General features: G+C 40.7%; 2 protein-coding genes across 3 annotated transcripts in view; one reads left to right on the top strand and one right to left on the bottom strand.

Moving 5' to 3' along the window:
- Positions 1-16,949, bottom strand: part of LLPH (LLP homolog, long-term synaptic facilitation factor) — a 414,220-nt gene that overhangs the window by 43,793 nt on the left and 353,478 nt on the right. The gene's annotated exons all lie outside the window — the stretch shown is intronic.
- On the top strand, positions 3,044-16,901 carry HELB (DNA helicase B). 2 transcript variants are annotated; one of them, XM_052669105.1, is made up of 13 exons: positions 3,044-3,247; positions 4,745-5,116; positions 6,464-6,687; positions 7,536-8,408; positions 9,089-9,260; positions 10,085-10,226; positions 10,505-10,635; positions 11,389-11,473; positions 12,401-12,460; positions 13,005-13,209; positions 14,545-14,679; positions 14,911-15,342; positions 15,831-16,901. In XM_052669105.1, exons 1-13 carry the CDS (start codon positions 3,061-3,063, stop codon positions 15,918-15,920), a joined length of 3,108 nt encoding a protein of 1,035 aa, XP_052525065.1. In that variant the 5' UTR covers positions 3,044-3,060; the 3' UTR covers positions 15,921-16,901. The 2 variants fall into 2 exon arrangements, with proteins under 2 accessions (XP_052525065.1, XP_052525066.1); XM_052669106.1 differs by lacking the exons at positions 10,085-10,226; positions 10,505-10,635.

The raw sequence follows: 16,949 nt of genomic DNA, 5'->3' as shown, positions 1-16,949 counted from the left end.
ATAGTAGCTGACAACTTCTGGGATTCCTGTTGTCTTCCAGGGAGCTCATTACTAAAAGCATGGATGACTCAGTGTTGATCGAGCACTTGAATCAGCATCTCAAAAGGCAGCTGCTCTGCTGTCTGTAATTGCCCTTCCTCAAAAATATTGATGTAGGGATATTTCCTCTATGGCATTCTGACAAAATAGAGGGAAAAAATGAAATCCTTCCATCCCATGAGGAATGAAAGTTCAAACCTCTCTCTGCTCCCCCTCCCTCCTACTTTCACACACCACATTCTTTCATGTGAAGTCTTGCAGATGCTTCTGGATGGTAAACACTTAGGAAACCTTCTTACTTGATTCCAGACACTGGCATTAACACTATGCACTCCATCAGCTAAATAGAACCTTAGAATCCTAACTCAGAGTTGCAGAAAGACTTCCACAGACTATTAGTCAGCATAGTCAGTGGCTTCTGGTGAGTGATTTAACTCACGCTATATCAAGTACCAGGGCTCAACTCATTTGCCTGTAATTAGGTGTCTAATCATGTCTCAGATTGCTTAGAGGGTTTCCAAGTTAGACTGGCAAACAAAATACAGAGTCTAAGGTCTAAATACAGAGTCTAAAGTCTATGCCTTTTGGAATTATCATCGAGAGGTAAGGTGGGGTGGATTGACTTTTTACACAGTCTGATAGTGATAGGACATGGGGTATGGCTCCAAACTAAATGAGGAGAGATTAAGGTTAGATGTCAGGAATAAAATTTTTATTCAGAGGGTGGTGACACACTGGAACAGAGAGGTTCCATTGCACAGAGAGGTTAAAGGATGCCCCATCTCTGGAGGCATTCAAAGGTCGCTGGGCAATCTGATCCAGCGACTGGCAATCCTGCCTATGAATACTCTCCAACCTAAGCCGTTCTATGATTCTATATAAATGCTATGAATGGCACCTACCAGAATGTTCTGAAAATCATTTTCAGAGTGGAATTTCATGTATCTATTTAAAGGATGAGGATTTATATGTGCATTCTTTTGATTAAGGGAGAACTTGCTACTGTATGTCAGGACATGAAGTAGGAAGGGGCAGCACAACGGTCTCTCCTTGTTCACTGTGGCTGCTTTGGGGCTTTGGATTTTTTCCTGCTGAATGCAGCAATATTGTATTCAAATTTATAAATATATCTTTCCCCATGGAGGGAAGAGTAATAACCTCTTTAGTGTCATGTCAGATTATGCTCTGAGAGTCATGAATTATCATGGCAGTGATATTACAGTGCATTAGGAGGTAAATTCATAGGGCTGTCAAAGCGTGCTTTCCTTTTACTATACATTCTTGGCTTTTGGAGTAGAATTTAAAGTGAGACATAATGGAGGGATAGCCAGACCCAAAGCTGATCTAAGATTTCAAAGTATTTTTCAAACTATGATTCAAAACCTTCACAACAGAGTAATTTTTGACTGAATTTCCTGGTCTTACATTCACCTGGTTTTTATTGCCAAATGCACATAGATGTAAATGTCTACATCTATACAACTGCTCATTGATTTTTATATTTTTCAGTCTTGTAATAGGACTTTCTGGAGTGAAATCCTTCTTGTACCATTGAGTTCATAACATAAAGAATTTACTCTAGTTTCTGTCTCTTACTGCACAGGCAGCAGTATTGAGTAAGGGGAAGAATGAGAATCAAACAGATGTGGACCTTAGCTTGGCTTCACCATGAACAAAATTATTTTGTCCCAAATTTTCCAAAAGATCCTTTGATTCTCAGCGCTTTGCAAAACTGATCTCATTTCACCTAAGCAGCAAATAGTTACAGTTTCAAAAATCAAGGCTGACATATCCAACGCTGGGTAATGGTATTTCCATTAGTCAGGGCACTCAGACATGCAGTTTCACTTTCACAAACATAGAGCTGATTGTTTTTTCACAGGAAAGAAGTATTTTAAACCACCAATGTATCACTGTATAACACTGCTAAGCACTTCCCTGAGCTAATGCTTAGAATTGTTTAAAGGAACTTGAATGTGACTGTCCTGACCACATAGGTCACTTTTTCTCAGCCTGCTAAATAATGGAGTAATTTCATTACCTGTGAATTTAGGCTGGAAAAAGAACACTATTGTTTAAAGTTGACTTGGACAGAAATCAGAAAGGACTATTTCAAGACAACTTGCTGGTTTTCAAAATCTGGAGTCGTGTTTACAGATCTCTTTCTTTTTTTAGACAGTACTTGGCACAGTAACATAGGCAGTGTTTCCAGAAATGGGGAAGAGGCAGAGAACCACAGAGAGACAGCATGTGATGGAGCTGGAGGCTCCTCCGTTTTCTACAGAGGAAGAAAGCAAGGAGCTTGTTGGCTGGTTGTGCTGGTTCCAAACCACTGTATTAAGCAAACTCAGTGTAACTCTGATGAAAACACCTATTCACTGGATGAGGTGAGCAGGCAGTAGTGAAAGGATGGGGTTCCTGTTAAAGAAGGTGTGCTACATAATAACCTAGCACAGATAAACATATTAACTAGTAAGTAGTGGTAGTTTCTTTAGAACATCATACACCAGCTGCTTCCAGCAGGGAATAGGGGGATTTTCTGCCAGTGTGTAGGACCTGTGTGACCTGTGGTAGGGACCGTGCTTTAGCAGTGGGTTGGATTCGATAGTGTCTTGAGGTCCCTGTGATTCTGTGGTCCTGTTAGATCGATGGTGAACGTGTTATGGCTCGGGATTTTCCTCCACGGCGTGCAACGAGCTGCTCTTCGGCAAAGTTTCAGGAAACACAAAGATCTGCGTTAAAAGTGAAAGCGAAACCTGGAGCCGCCATGTATCCCGGGCTGCACCGCAGGGACGTGCAGGTGGCTTTAAGCGAGGATCTCATGAAAAACTCGCACATCGGTTATGCAAAACATTATCCTGCGTGGGGGAGGGGTGCAGCGAGGTGAAATGTATCGGATACGGTGGAGATCTCAGGTGAAGACCCGGCGGTTCCGCGAGTTCCACCGCCGCAGGGAGGGGAGCGGGGCCGCGCACCCCGCACCGCCCGCCGTCCCCGCCCCGTTCCTTTCCGCGGCGCGACATGGCAGGCACGGGGCGCGGGGCGCCGGCGGAGCTGTGGGGGGTGCTGCTGCCTCCGCGGCGGGCGGCCGAGGGCTCGGAGGACGAGGAGGACGAAGAGGTCGAGGAGGAGCCGCACTTGGCGGAGGCCGCGCTGCTGGAGGCTTCCGGGAGGGAGCTGGCGGCCGCCCTGCCCCCGCGCCGAGCCGGTGAGGGGAAGCGGGAGGGAGAGCGGGAGCCCGGCACGGAGTTGTGGGCGATGGAACGGCAGGCCCTGCTCCGGCATGGCGGCGGCGCGGAGCCTAAGCGGGCAGCCGCGCTGCTTGGGCCGGGCTTTGTGGTGACTGTTAGCTGTCACGTAGAAAGGTAGCCCGTCCGGGCTCACTGTCCTTCCCCGGTTTCTGATTTCGTAAGGAGGCGCAGTGCCTTCTGTACTCATGTGGATCTGCAGTGCACATAACGGCCAATTAATTAATTACCGTAATGACGTGGAGGAGTGATATAGGATCGTTTGAGTCGGAAGGGACCCTTAAAGGCCATCGACCGCCCTGCAGTGAGCTGGGACACCTGCGCTCCATGGCACGCCCAGAGCCCCCGCAGCATGACTAACCATAGTTGGCCTTAGGTCTGCTCCTCCCACAGGTGGACGTCAGAGCAACTCCTTCCCATTAGACACTTCTTATCCCTGCACTGTTTGAAACGTTGCTAAATTCTTCTGAGCAGCAGGGAGGGGAAATAAATGGAAACGTTGTCTTGGAGTCGAGCTCTGATGCTGCGGCTGAGCAAGGAAGAGTTTCTGCTGAGGGAGTGAGGGTGGAAAGAGGAGCGCAGCGAGTGGTGAAGAATGCCACGGTTGTTTTAAGCTGGTGCTTGCATGCGTTTTGGTTGGCTCACGTGCAGGAAGTATTTGGCATGCAAATACATGAAAAGAGCATGCAGGCATTGTGGTATGTAGAACCATAGGATCACCAAGGTTGGAAAAGACCTCCAAGATCACCCCATCCCCATAGCCATCTACCACCAGTATTTCTCACTAAACTATGTCCCTCAGTACAAAGTCTGAAAGTTTCTCCAACACTTCCAGGGTCGGTGACTCCACCATTTTCCTTGAGCTGCCCATTCGACACCTGGCTACTCCATCAGGGAAGAAGTATTTCCTAACGTCCAACCTGAATCTCCCCTGGCACAGCTTGAGGCCATTCCCTCCAGTCCTGTTGCTCTACCGTGCTTTGTGACAAGCTTGTCCAGAATTTCAATCTATCTTGGTATATATGGTATAAGCTAGATGTTAAACTATATGTTAACATCTTTAACTGATTAGAAAAATATTCTTACACTTAATTTTGTAGTTCTCACACTTAGAGAAGCCGTTTTAGTTCTTGTTTCTCAGGTTGGTTGTAATTTCATTTTTAAATACTACCGACAAGACTGACATTAGGATTTTCATGAAAACTTGTGTTTCTTTCCTTTTATTGCTGTAATTTACTGTACAAAAGATAAAAATAATCTTCCTGGACAGCTTGATCTAGTGTCTGATTTAGTGGGTGGCAACCCTGCCTGCAGCAGGGGGTTGGAAGTAGATGTTCTTTGAGGTCCCTTCCAAGCCAAGATGTTCAATGATAACCAAAACTCTCCCAACTAAAGTAAACTTTTATTTTTTACGGCTAGCAGTAACAGTGCATTTATTTTTCTTCTTGATGTTTCAGCTATTATACAAGAGAGCTCCAAAAAGGAATATGAAGTAGTTGGACGTTTTCCATTAGTTGGCCCCTGGTGGACAGTTAATGTTAAAGTTAAAAAAGGGGGGTCAAAGTATTTCGTTCAGGGATATCCATCCTATTTTCTTCGAACCAATATAGAAGACAACAACCGAGAAGTCTTCTCACTTTTTCTCAAGGAATGTGGAGTTCCAGAGTATTTTAAGAAGTTGTTTTTTGCCTGGCTACCTGCAAAATCTACACTAAGTTTTGAAAATCTTGAAGAAAAACTAAAACAATTCCAAGTTGCGCACTTATCGACAGGGAAGAAACAAGGAGACACTAAGGATTTTGATATCTTATACTACGTTTGGAAATCAGGTAGGTATATCATGTGATATTTTGAGTTTTATGAGCTAATGGGTGAATTTGAACTCCTCCCATCAGCAGGCTGGGGAGCAAAGTGGGGAAACACTGGAGTGTCTCCACATGGAGACATTTCAGGTGTACTGAGGATCCTGGTGGGAATGATGATGTTGTGAGTATATGAGTGTTAGTGACTGAATCAGTAGTATGCTTCTGAAGCAAACATCTATTCTGTTCCTTCTGATACTGTGACTCAACTTAAGTGTTCTATCTGCACACATAAAATATGCAAACCACTAACAGGCATTTGGTGTGTGGGACCAGACTATAAATGAAGTCTTCCACTACTTACTTGGTTACTGGACTACAGGTTGGAGGTTACAGTTCTGGAAGTCAGGTTGTGTGAGATAAGAGAGTTCATAGCTTCTGTTAGATCTGAGCTGACTTTCCTCCAAATCATGTATGTGAGGAAAATTTTCACAATTCTGTGGACTTTTTATTTTGTTTTTGTGATGATAGACAAATTCTTAGTACTGCTTACAGACTTCACATCTTTCCATGACTTTGAAGAGATTGGCCTGTGTACTGATTGGAGCTCTGGTCTGATTTCTGATCATAGAGCTCTGATCTAGAACTCTACATGAGTTGTCATGGGATATGTGGATCACTTCTGATTGTTTAATATGTTGGTACTTACTTGTGAAAAAGATTGCGCAGTGAGCATAAGTATGCTGTTCTCTGTTTTTGCAGTTGGCAGATTTTTCCCTAATATCCAACTTAAATTAGTTTGTTACTAATTAAACTTTATTTTTTCTCTTTATTTGGGCAAACAACTACTGCCCCACTCCATAGGTCATGTTGCTACTATTGTAGTTCATTCTTCAAGCCGTGAAGTGATTACTTAAGTTTGGGGTCATTGAGAAAACTGTTCCCCACTGCCTTTCCCCACTGGCTTTCCTAAGTTTCTGTGCTGATCTGATATTACAGACTTAGAAGCCTGTTTTCTTGTTCTGGATTTTAAACATTTGTCTGAACACATGTATGAAAATTGCCCAATGAGGTCTGAAAGGACTTTCTACAAGATGCCATTGAGCGTGTAGTTTAAACCAAATGTATGATGCGCATTTTCCAAACGAGTACATTGAGCTGTAGTTTTTCTGTTCACTTTGTTTCCAAAAGCAGTTCAGAGAGAACAGACTTAAAAAAGAATTTGAAAGGGCTTACGAAGAGTGAGAAACTGCAAGAAATTAGAGATGCTTTGGATATATGGGAGGCAGAAGGATAAAAGCCAGAGTCACTTTAATCTATCTTTGCAAATATTTTTGGATATTGCTTCAAATTTATGGTTTATGGTGCCTACAGTTGCAGGGAAGGCAGTGTTGGTAGCCCTGACTTACCCTATGATACTGGAATTCTTGCCTACTCTTCTGCCGCGCCATTTTTGCTCTCTTTTGGATACGGTGTGCTGGCAAAGAAGGACTGAAAATGATGATACGGATGGTGAGACGGTACATTTTGAAGATGAGATACTAACAAAGTTGGATGAAATATTAAAAAACGAGCCCTGGAAACTTGGATTCAGCAGGGTAAGTAATGTTAAGAAGGGTAAAAAATGCGGTGTTTGTTACATTTCATCTTTAGAACACAGTACCCTTTTGATGATGTTCACTTTATTAGTGGGGCATTTCTGGGAGCTAAGCTTAGTTCATTTTGAACTGCATGATTTACTGTGCTCAGTTTGAGCAGTTTTTTTTTTTTCCAGTTGTTCTGTGGTTAATCAATCTGCAAAGATTTAAAAATCTATTATGTTGCAATGTTTTGCTTAGTCCTTCCAATAGGAAATAGAAAATTAAGCCAGGCTGAAAGTGAGAACTTTAAGAACAATCTAAAATTCATAAATCTGCTTTCCAAGTTTATACCAGCAAGTGGAGTTTTTCTGTTCTTAATGCATAGAACAAGAGCATGCTTTCATAGCAAAGGTAGAGAAGTTACACTTTAAGAGATCATCTGGTTTGTGGTATTCTTCTTTTTAATATTATGGGACTTGTGGTCACCTCTTACCTTCTTGGTGTCCTTTACTGGCACCAACTGCACTTGCTGTGCTACTTTGCCGCTGTGCCTCGCCTTAGTGCGCGTCTACTTTCGATGTGAACTAAAGCTGAGTAGTTAAGAAATGTGACTTGTTAATATCTGCTTCAGCCTCACAAGCTTTTGCTCACATCTGTTCTGACTTGTCTCTAGAAACCTCCAGTTTCAGAGACTCAGCTACCTATCCAGTCTATTTCAGTGTGTCACATCCTTTCCACCAAGAGGTTTTGCTGATGCCCACTTTGATTGTTTTGCAAGTTGCGTATACTCAGAGGAATGGTGATCAGCAAGAGTGAAAGTAATATATCTGAAATAAATGTTTGCTTTGATTCTTTTGGGGGAGAAGATTACTTACAGGGAACTGAATCTTTCTTACTGTGAGGCAACGTGGGATGCCTTCCGTCAGTGTGAACACCTCCTCTGGAAGATTCCTGACTTGCAGAAGAATGCTTTGATTCTGTATAATAAACTCAAGAAACACTGCAGAGAAATGGGACACACTTACGAGGATCAGGATGAATTAACTCGTTTTGTATCGGAAGATATGTCCATTGAGGGTGCTTGGCAATCTCTGGAATTTCTGAAAGATGAGAATATAGTGATTAGGGAGAAGACACTGGTGTTTCTGCCTCATCTTTACAAATCTGAAAAAGACATTGCGATGTGTATAGGTGATCTTCTGTCAAAATGCTCCTGGCAACTAGATGTTGATGTGAGAAAAATACTTAACGCTTCTGAGATGTCAAGAGAAGTTGTAGACAGCAAAACGCATGGTATCCAGGCTCATGAAGTGGAACATCTGAAGGAAGATAATCCAGACAATCATCACTGTGAAAATCAGTTCCCTGAAAGGGAAGTGGCATCTACATCTGGTACCCAAAGTAAAGCAGAGGTAGACCTAGATCAGGTGATCGCTATAGAGAAGATTTGTTCTAATCCTGTCACAATCATAAGTGGGAAAGGAGGCTGTGGGAAGAGTACAATTGTTAGCAGCCTTTTTCGGCACTTAAAGCAGATAGAAAAAGAAGTGGAAGCTGCTTCTAAGGACTTTGAGGAAGACCTGGATGTGTCTGAGGAGTGGGATACTTTTGATCGTCATTGGGAGTCAGAGGACACTTGCTCAAAAAATCCCTTGAATGTTCTGTTTACTGCACCCACAGGGAGGGCAGCAAGCCTTTTGAGTGAGAAAACCAAGCTTCCTGCATACACTCTGCATCAGGTGAGGATCTTTTCCTCTTTTTTAACAACGTCACAACAGACCTATAGACTCTGTTGATTCTTGTTTTGGAAGAAAGCTTTTTACTGAAGTTTCCTTAAGAGTTTTTAGCTATTAGTGATAATGTTTAGGTACAGCTGGCCAGCATCTGAATATCAGTGTAACATTTTGGGAAACCATAAATGAGGCATTTGGAATACATTGTTTGCTGTAACTTTTTTCTCTTTTACATATATCAAATATGTGCCTTTCTAGGGTATCTGGTCTTTTTAGCTCCTGGTTTTATCATACAGTTTTATAGTCTGTTTCAGATGTAAGAACAGAAATACCTCCTTAGCTGGCAAAGCTGTTTCCCAATTGCAAGCAATCCTATTAATACCTGCACATATGTGAGGAGATGAGCAGCCTGGGGTTGGATGATGAGATGAATTTCATTTACACCGTTTTCTTACTTACAGATATGTACTGTAAAACTTTATTTTTATTTTTTAGAAAGCCAACTGTTTGTTAATGAATTTAAGTCTCTGTTGTCCAAGCTCACGACAGGTACCAAAAAGTTCATTTCAGAACTGAAGGCAATAGCTCTAAATACAAGATTAGAATATACCACACTATGGCTATCTTTATGAGACAGTTCACAGCTGATTAGTGCCAGAGCATGATTTATTTCAATTTGTTTCTAGATCATCTATAGTTTTAAATCATGGAGGCAGACTGAAAAAGAAGTGCCATGGAAGTTTTCTACTGTGACAGTTCTGATTGTGGATGAAGGAAGCTTGGTGTCTGTACACGTTCTTAGCTTAGTTTTAAAGCTCTTATGTGAGCATGCTCAGCTTGCCAAACTTATTATTCTAGGTAAGTGGAAAAAATGAACAATTAGGAATAGACAATATTTAATATAATTTAATAATGTACAAAATACAGTAGAAATATCAGAGCTGAAACTAATCTCGCTGACTCTTTAAAAGCCCAGAAGGTTACACTGTTCTCTCCTTGGCTATTTCTGCTCATGCATGAAGTCGATTTAGAACAATCAGCCCCCAAGAGTTTTCCAACTCAACTGTCAGTACGAAAGGATCGGTGTCTCTGTTACCTGTTTAGCAGTCTTTTGTCTGATTCTGAAAGTATTGTGACTTCCATGTGGTGGCTTATCACACCTTGCAGCAGAGTGCAAGAATTGCAAAGAACTGAAAGAATCTAAAGAAGATAGTAGGAATCAGATGTTAGGAGACAAGTTCCATAGGGCCCTTAACACTAGCATCAATTTGTTTTGATTCAGAAGGAAAACAAGTATAAAATGACAATTTTCTTCTTTCTTACAGTGCTTTTTTTGGTGGTCATTTTTAAATAGGTAACTTTCAAAATGTGTCTGGACAAGATGTGATCATGGTCATAATCAAACATGCTCCTTTGGCATTGCTGAATGGGGAAAATGTAAGGTTTAAATTACACCACAGTCTGATTCCCCATGCATGAGGTTCTTAGATTCATTTCATGTGAATTGTGGACACTTGGATTCCAAAGTGTCACACTATGTTGAGGGCTGAGTCTCTGAGTGCTTCTCTGGTTGTTTCTTTCCAATACCATAGGGGTTTTTTTCTGTTTATTTTTGCTTGTTTGGTGGTTCTGTAGATGTTCTGTTGTTACTCCTCACAAATACTAACTCACATTCTGTTTAGGTGATACTAGGCAGCTACCAAGCATTGACCCTGGCAACATGCTAGCTGATATCTTTAATAGTTTAAAATCAAGAGGCTTTTCTGTGGAACTGCGAACTAATCACAGAGCTGAATCCCAACTCATTGTAGATAATGCAACAAGGTAGGATTTCCTTGTGGATGTAAGCTTTCTTGTAGTAGAGCTGGTCCTTTAACTGTGCTCAAGTGCCTAAAGAATCTGTAGCACTGTTTCTGTTGCAGTTTCTCATTGAAAATTAGTATCTATATCCATATGTGCTGCATGTATTAGGATTTATTCCACGTCCCTATGTATTGTATGGCATATGGGCTAAAATTTGTAACTGATGAACTTCAGGCCAGAGGAATACTTCAACTGGAAATAATATTTCTTCTCTATTTTCCCTCCTTTCTGCGGTCCAGAATCTCTCTCCGGAAGCTTCCTGAATTTGATGAAGTGCTGAAATTTTCTGCTTGGAATAAAGAGCTGGCAATGCCAAGCCCTGAGAAGAAATTCATTTTTATTGCTTTGCCTTCTGGTGGGGGTTCTGATAGTACGTGTGTACATTCTGGTTGTGATCTTGACTTTCCCTTTGGTAAAACACTGGCTGTTAGGCTGGAATGAACGTTTTGGGGAGATTTTAGTCTTGTTTAGCTTTGTGTATGGTGTAAAGGCTAGATTCATACTTTGAAGTTTGCCTTCTGTAAGTGCATACAGCAAAACTCATAGGTGCAAAGGATCTGCTGTAGAGCTCCAGTTCACCAGTTGGATTTCAAATTGGGTGTAATGCAGCTTCCACACTGACCCTTATTGGCTAAGTGGCATGAAGGCCCTCCACTTTATACACTTAAAAAATCTTCAGTTTGCGATTTGGAAAAAAAACCAAAAGCACCTCATCTTGCTTTAGTCACTTCCTCAGCTAACAGAGTACTAAACATACACTTCTTCTGTGAAACTGAAATCTATAGTGCCCTGGTTTTAAGATGTTCTATCCACACCTCTCTTATGCACTGTATAAAAACCTGATTCTGCATGAAATACCATGTATGCAACTACTTACTAAAAGAATAAGATTTTATCTGTTGTGTCACTCCTGTCTCCCGTTTTTGTAGTGGGATAACTGCATGATGCTTTTTGAGAAGATATGTGTGTGTGAGAGTGTATGTAAATACAATTTAAACATCGTGCATTCAAACAAGTAGAAATGGGGCTGAAACAAGAAATGAGCAAAGGCAATTTCATACTGAATTATGTTTTTCTTAAACTGTTTGTTCTTCATCTTTATCTTTTATGTCTTCTAAATCAGACTTGCAAGCTGCCATAAAGGCTTTACTTAAAGAAGGACCAGGATTGCAGGATGCCACACAGTCACAGTTCCTTGCTTTCAGAAGGTAAATGGGCACATAGGCAAACACTGAAAAATCCTTGCTAGCAGCCACAATCTACAAATATCTGAATATGTTGAGCTGGAAAGACTGGTGGTAATGTCATAGAAAGTGTTAGAAAAACAGACCTGTGTCTTTTCTTAAGCTTCTTGCCCCCAGTCTCTTCATGGAGATCTGCTAGATTTTCCTATAAGCTTCACATTGTTTTACACCACACTTCTGGCTTTTATGTTTATCTCAAGGACAGACATAAGCAGTGACGTTTTGCAGTGGATCCTATGAGACCCTGGCTGTGATGCTGGCAACGAGGCAGTGTTCTTTTGTTTTAATGAAGTATTGAATTGAATTAATGAAGTACCTTTTCTCAGCAATTAAAAATACTATTTGCAGGTTGCCAGTGTGCAAATAAACTGATTTGAGCATTTCAGCTAGTTCACGTGTTGCCAACATCGAATAACTCTGAAATCGGTGGTATCTCTCCAGTCTGCATTCAAGTAGGAGACTATTATTAATGATTCTTCTGTAATATATTTTTAAGTACTTAATCTGTGTTTAAAAGTTAAAATTCCAGGTCTCTAAATGGCAAATATATAAAATGAGCAAATCTCCTGGCTAGCTATAATACACCCACCACCAAAAATATTTTACCTGGCTTTAGTTTTTCTTCAGTTTCATCTGAACAGTGAATCACGCTAATCTAGGGATGCATTAAAAGACATCACTTTTTTTATTTGGAAGAAACTGTACTGTTACTATTTTATCTTTAGACTCTGAATCAGTGATTGTTTTCAGTTGATGGTGGAAGATCACAGCTGAGATGGACTTTCTCCATTGCTTTTTAATTATAACATTAACTTGGTGTTGCATGTAATTGCTGTGTGTTTCCTATCCTTTAAGTACATCATGATTTTTCCATCTTGTTTTGCATGGTAGGCAAGATTGTGATCTAATAAACGAACTTTGCTGCCAACACTATTCAAACCATTTAACCAGGTAAGCCACTGCTTGGCAGTTTTCGCCTTGCAGAATCTCACTTTGTTTTTGTGTCACAACAGGCCACAACCTAAAAGAAAATTCTTTTTTGTTTGTCTCTAGACCTGATTATTTATGGTAGAGGTCATTATATTTCTTTGATTGGTCTTTTAATTTTTGTCCTGGACTTTAAAAAGGGAGAGGATAAATTGTTTGCCTGTTGTTTAAATTGTCAGTGACTTCCAAAGTTTTGAGTGATTGTTAAGTAGATAAAATTGGCATAAAAACAACTCTGAAGAAAAAGGTTATTTATTCTTCATGTTGTGTTATTTCTAGATCAATACTGAAATGTATTGATTTGGGAGCAGCATTTTGGTGTTTGTTTGTTTGTTTGCTTGAAAGAAGTTTGAGAAACGCCTTTTAGATGTGAGTTGTGTTCACTGTTTTGAGTGTAAGTCAGATCTGTATTCTGACTCAGGTACAGAGAGGAGAAGGAGTAGAAATACTGACTGATGATAAATGCATATGTAGTAAATATGTCTCACTTTTTCTTTCTCTGACCCAGAGACCATAAAAGACGACTTTTATTTCAAGTTGATGACAAGATTTCCTGCACGAGAAATACGTACCTCAAGGATCTCTTACCAGACCCTGGTATTGGACAGGATCCTGATCACCAGAAATGCAGAAATGGAGAAACCACCCTCAGTACAGAGACTACTGAGGAGGGCAAACGACTGTGCAATGGAGATATATTTTTCATAACACATGTAAGTTGTTGCTGCAGGAACGTGTGCAAATAAATAATGGTATCCGATCCACTCCTTTTTGAGTCCCCAGAGCAGTGCAATTTTTACTTGAAAAGTTTAGTCTATAATAGATACCTGATGGTCCTGATAAACTGTTGTGAAATGCTACCTTCTTACAAGAAAGAGGCAGACTTGCAATGGAATTGCAAAACTATCTCTGTAATTTTTGTAAAATGTTTTTCAGTTGGTTTCTTTTGTTCAGCGCTGCGAGTTCATTTTTTGTTCTAAATTCTATAAATATACATTGTGAATGCATTGTAAATGAAATGCAGTCTTCTTGATGTAGGTAGAAACAGTCTTAGGTAAAGAATAAGGCTAATGTTGCTGCTTGAGTTCCCAGCAGAAAACTAAGCTGCCAAATAAACATACCAACACAAAGCCCATGTATTTTTCTCCTGGATTGTGAGTTGAGTTGACTCAGCAAAAGATGCACTGGAAGCATCAGTGTTTGTGCATAGGAAGCAAGGACTGTGCAGGGTTGGTGGAAGAAAGCAAGCTTGTCTCCATTTCTGGTAGCAAATGGTTAAGTGGGCTTACTGGTAACGTTTCATGCTGCTCTGGGATAATCTTAGTTTTCTGGGTATTAAAACTTCATATACAGGATTTTTTCTTTTGCACTTAACAGGACTCAGGGTAGGTCCTGTACAGTGCAAGCATTTTCCTTGAATGTGGTCAGTGGAAGATAGTGATCTCTTGGGCTTAGTGTCTCCTGAAACTGTTTCATTTGGTTGACATTGCAGCTACCTTAGTTTTGGAGAAATACAGACTACAGACACACACAGGTACAGAAGTTAATCAAGATGATCAAAGGGCTGGAGCACCTCTCCTGTGAAGAAGGGTTGAGGGAACTGGGCTTGTTTAGCTTGGAGAAGAGAAGGCTCCAGGGAGACCTCATTGTGGCCTTTCAATATTTGAAGGGAGTGTATAAACAGGAGGGAGAATGACTGTTTATGAGGGTGGATAGTGATAGGACAAGAGAGAATGGTTTTAAACTGAGACGGGGGGAGGTTTAGGTTAGATATTAGGAGGAAGTTTTTCACTCAGGGTGGTCAATCACTGGGAACAGGTTGCCCAAGGAGGCTGTGGATGCCCCATCCCTGGAGGCATTCAAGGCCAGGCTGGATGTGGCTCTGGGCAGCCTGGTCTGGTGGTTGGTGACCCTGCACACGGCAGGGGGGTTGAAACTTGATGATCATTGTGGTCCTTTTCAACCCAGGCCATTCTATGATTTTATGATTCTGTGATCAAACTGATAATACAGGCTTACCACTGAGTGTTGTTATGCTATTTCTTTAGGATGTAGAAATTAATAAGCAGCGCTTACTGACCATCAGCAGCACATACGGCTCCACGTACACTGTGAACTATAAGGCTCTGAAGAAGCTCTGTCATATAAAACATGCATGGGCCAGAACTATTCACACATTTCAGGTAAAAAAAAAAAAAGACAAAGCAAAACAAAGCTATCAGGTGGTAAAACTTTCTCATGCTTTTCTTTGTGGCATGGCACTTAATTTTCACCTGAAAGTCTCAAAGCAACTCAAATTCTTTGGATGCAGGATAAGTATCTCCAAGTTCCCTGCTGTTGGAAGCTATCCTTTTTATTTTTTTATTCCTTGATGGAGATGTTCATTTGCTAAGGCATTCTGAAATGCATTTCAGGGTTCTGAGGAGAAAACTGTTGTCTATGTGGTTGGCAATCCAGGCCGTCAGCACTGGCAGCACGTGTACACAGCTGTGACCAGAGGACGCTGCCGTGTCTACGTTATTGCTGAAGAGATGCACCTCAGGAAAGCAGTCACTAACAATAACTTTCCCAGAAAAACTCGCTTACAGAGGTTTTTGAGAGAGGCAATTGCAAATACAAACAACTGCCTGCCACAAACATCCTCTCCTCTGACAACGAGCTGGCCAGGTCAAGAGCCTGGGACTCAGCCTGTTTCTTTAATTCGAGATGTTCCTGACCCACCTGAACCTGGAACTGACAGGATTCAGCTAAAGAGCTCAGCAGATCTCAATAAGGAGCACATGGGTAATTCGCAGCAGATAAGTCCGTGTAAGAGACAACAAAGCCACGCAGAGGATTCTGAGGATGTAAGTATCTCCTTACTTTTGAAAGTATTTGAAATTCAAATATTGGAAAGCTTAAAACAAACTCTTGTGTGCAATTAGCCTGGATACTGTTACGATGGTTCTGCTATTTATAATTTCCAACATGGGCAGAGTAATATGTGGCTAGTGAGGAGAAAGAAGTTATCATCTAATAGCAGCCAGTTTATGGATCGTGTTGCTGACTGCAACGATCTTTTGGGGAGCTTTATCCTTCCTGCACAGAAGTCAGCTGTTAGGAGCTGACCTGCTGCGATACATTTATATACAGTGCCATCACTGAAGTAGGCACATTTCAAATTGTCAAATATTTTAATGGGCAAAATACATGCTTATCAGTTTTTTTTAATCTTCCTGTATCTAATTTCTGGGAGCTGTCATGGGTGCAGACCTTTCGTTTTTTTGAAGCTGTTTTTGGTTACTGTATTTTAGTTCTGGTTCAAACTCTGATGATGTGTTTTTTCCTTTGACAGCCATTAGGAAAAGACTCCCCACTTGGGACTGCCAGACTCAGGAGCCTAACTTTGGAGCAAGTAACTCCCAGGAAGCTTTTCAAAAGCTGACCTACAATTAACTGTCCTCTTCATGAGTACATCTGTTTTGTTTAAGGTTTCTGGAAAGGAGAAGCTGGGTATGCAGACGACTTTCAAAAACCTTCCTGTAACTGCATTTTCTCTTTGGAAAAATGCATTTTAAAGCGAGCCTTTTATATTTTCAGTGTTTAGTAGAAGATTCCTTGGTGTCAGTCCTCAAAAATCATTACAGTCTTTTATTTTCCTAAAGAAGGAGCTCTCAGGATCCAGAGGTTCACCTGAATAATATACGGGCATTCTTTTGTTTGAGCACTCCAGGCACAGCTATCGGTTTTATCTGTATCTCCTAAAGCTGCAGTACTGATTAGAATCTATGGCTGTGCCAAAAGCTGCAATTTGCTTTTCAGCCAAATAATAAGTTTGCAAACAGGAATTCACATTTCTCTAATGTGGCAGAACTATGGGCATTAAGCTTTGATGGTTTACGAATTTTAATCTTGTTAAAATGAGAAACAGAAGATGCAATCAGTGACACAGCTACTTTTTCCCACTCGGTACTTGAAAGCAATGCAGAACTTGCTGCTGTTGCTTCCCATCTGCTAACGTTCTTGGAAGTAACATTCCAAGTCAGAACCCAAATAACGTCGCCACTTCCTTTTTGTTGTACTGCATGACTTGAGCAACTGTAATTGCTGTGATTAAATGAGCTGAACGTTTACTCAAACTTCAGACAGACTTTACTAAAATTTGGAGGGTTTGCTTATTACTCATGATATTTTTTTCTCACGTCAGGAAAGAACAAAGCAGACCAATACTACCTTTTTAACGCCCTTAAATCACAGTTTATTTCAATTTATACAGTTTTTTTCCATACAAATATTTGCAACAGTTTGAATTTCAAAAAAACATACATAGACGATAAATATCATGCTATTAAAGTATTAAATTTGTACAAAAATACTTTACAGTTTAATACTTATTTGTTACAAATAAAAATACGTATTTAAGTGACTTATGGACTTTTTTTTTTTTTACATGACTCAGCATTGAATGTTCCTC

Source organism: Tympanuchus pallidicinctus, unplaced genomic scaffold, assembly GCF_026119805.1.
Source record: "Tympanuchus pallidicinctus isolate F22 unplaced genomic scaffold, pur_lepc_1.0 scaffold8, whole genome shotgun sequence".
Lineage (NCBI taxonomy): Eukaryota > Metazoa > Chordata > Aves > Galliformes > Phasianidae > Tympanuchus > Tympanuchus pallidicinctus.
This window is presented reverse-complemented; position numbering and strand designations above follow the sequence as displayed.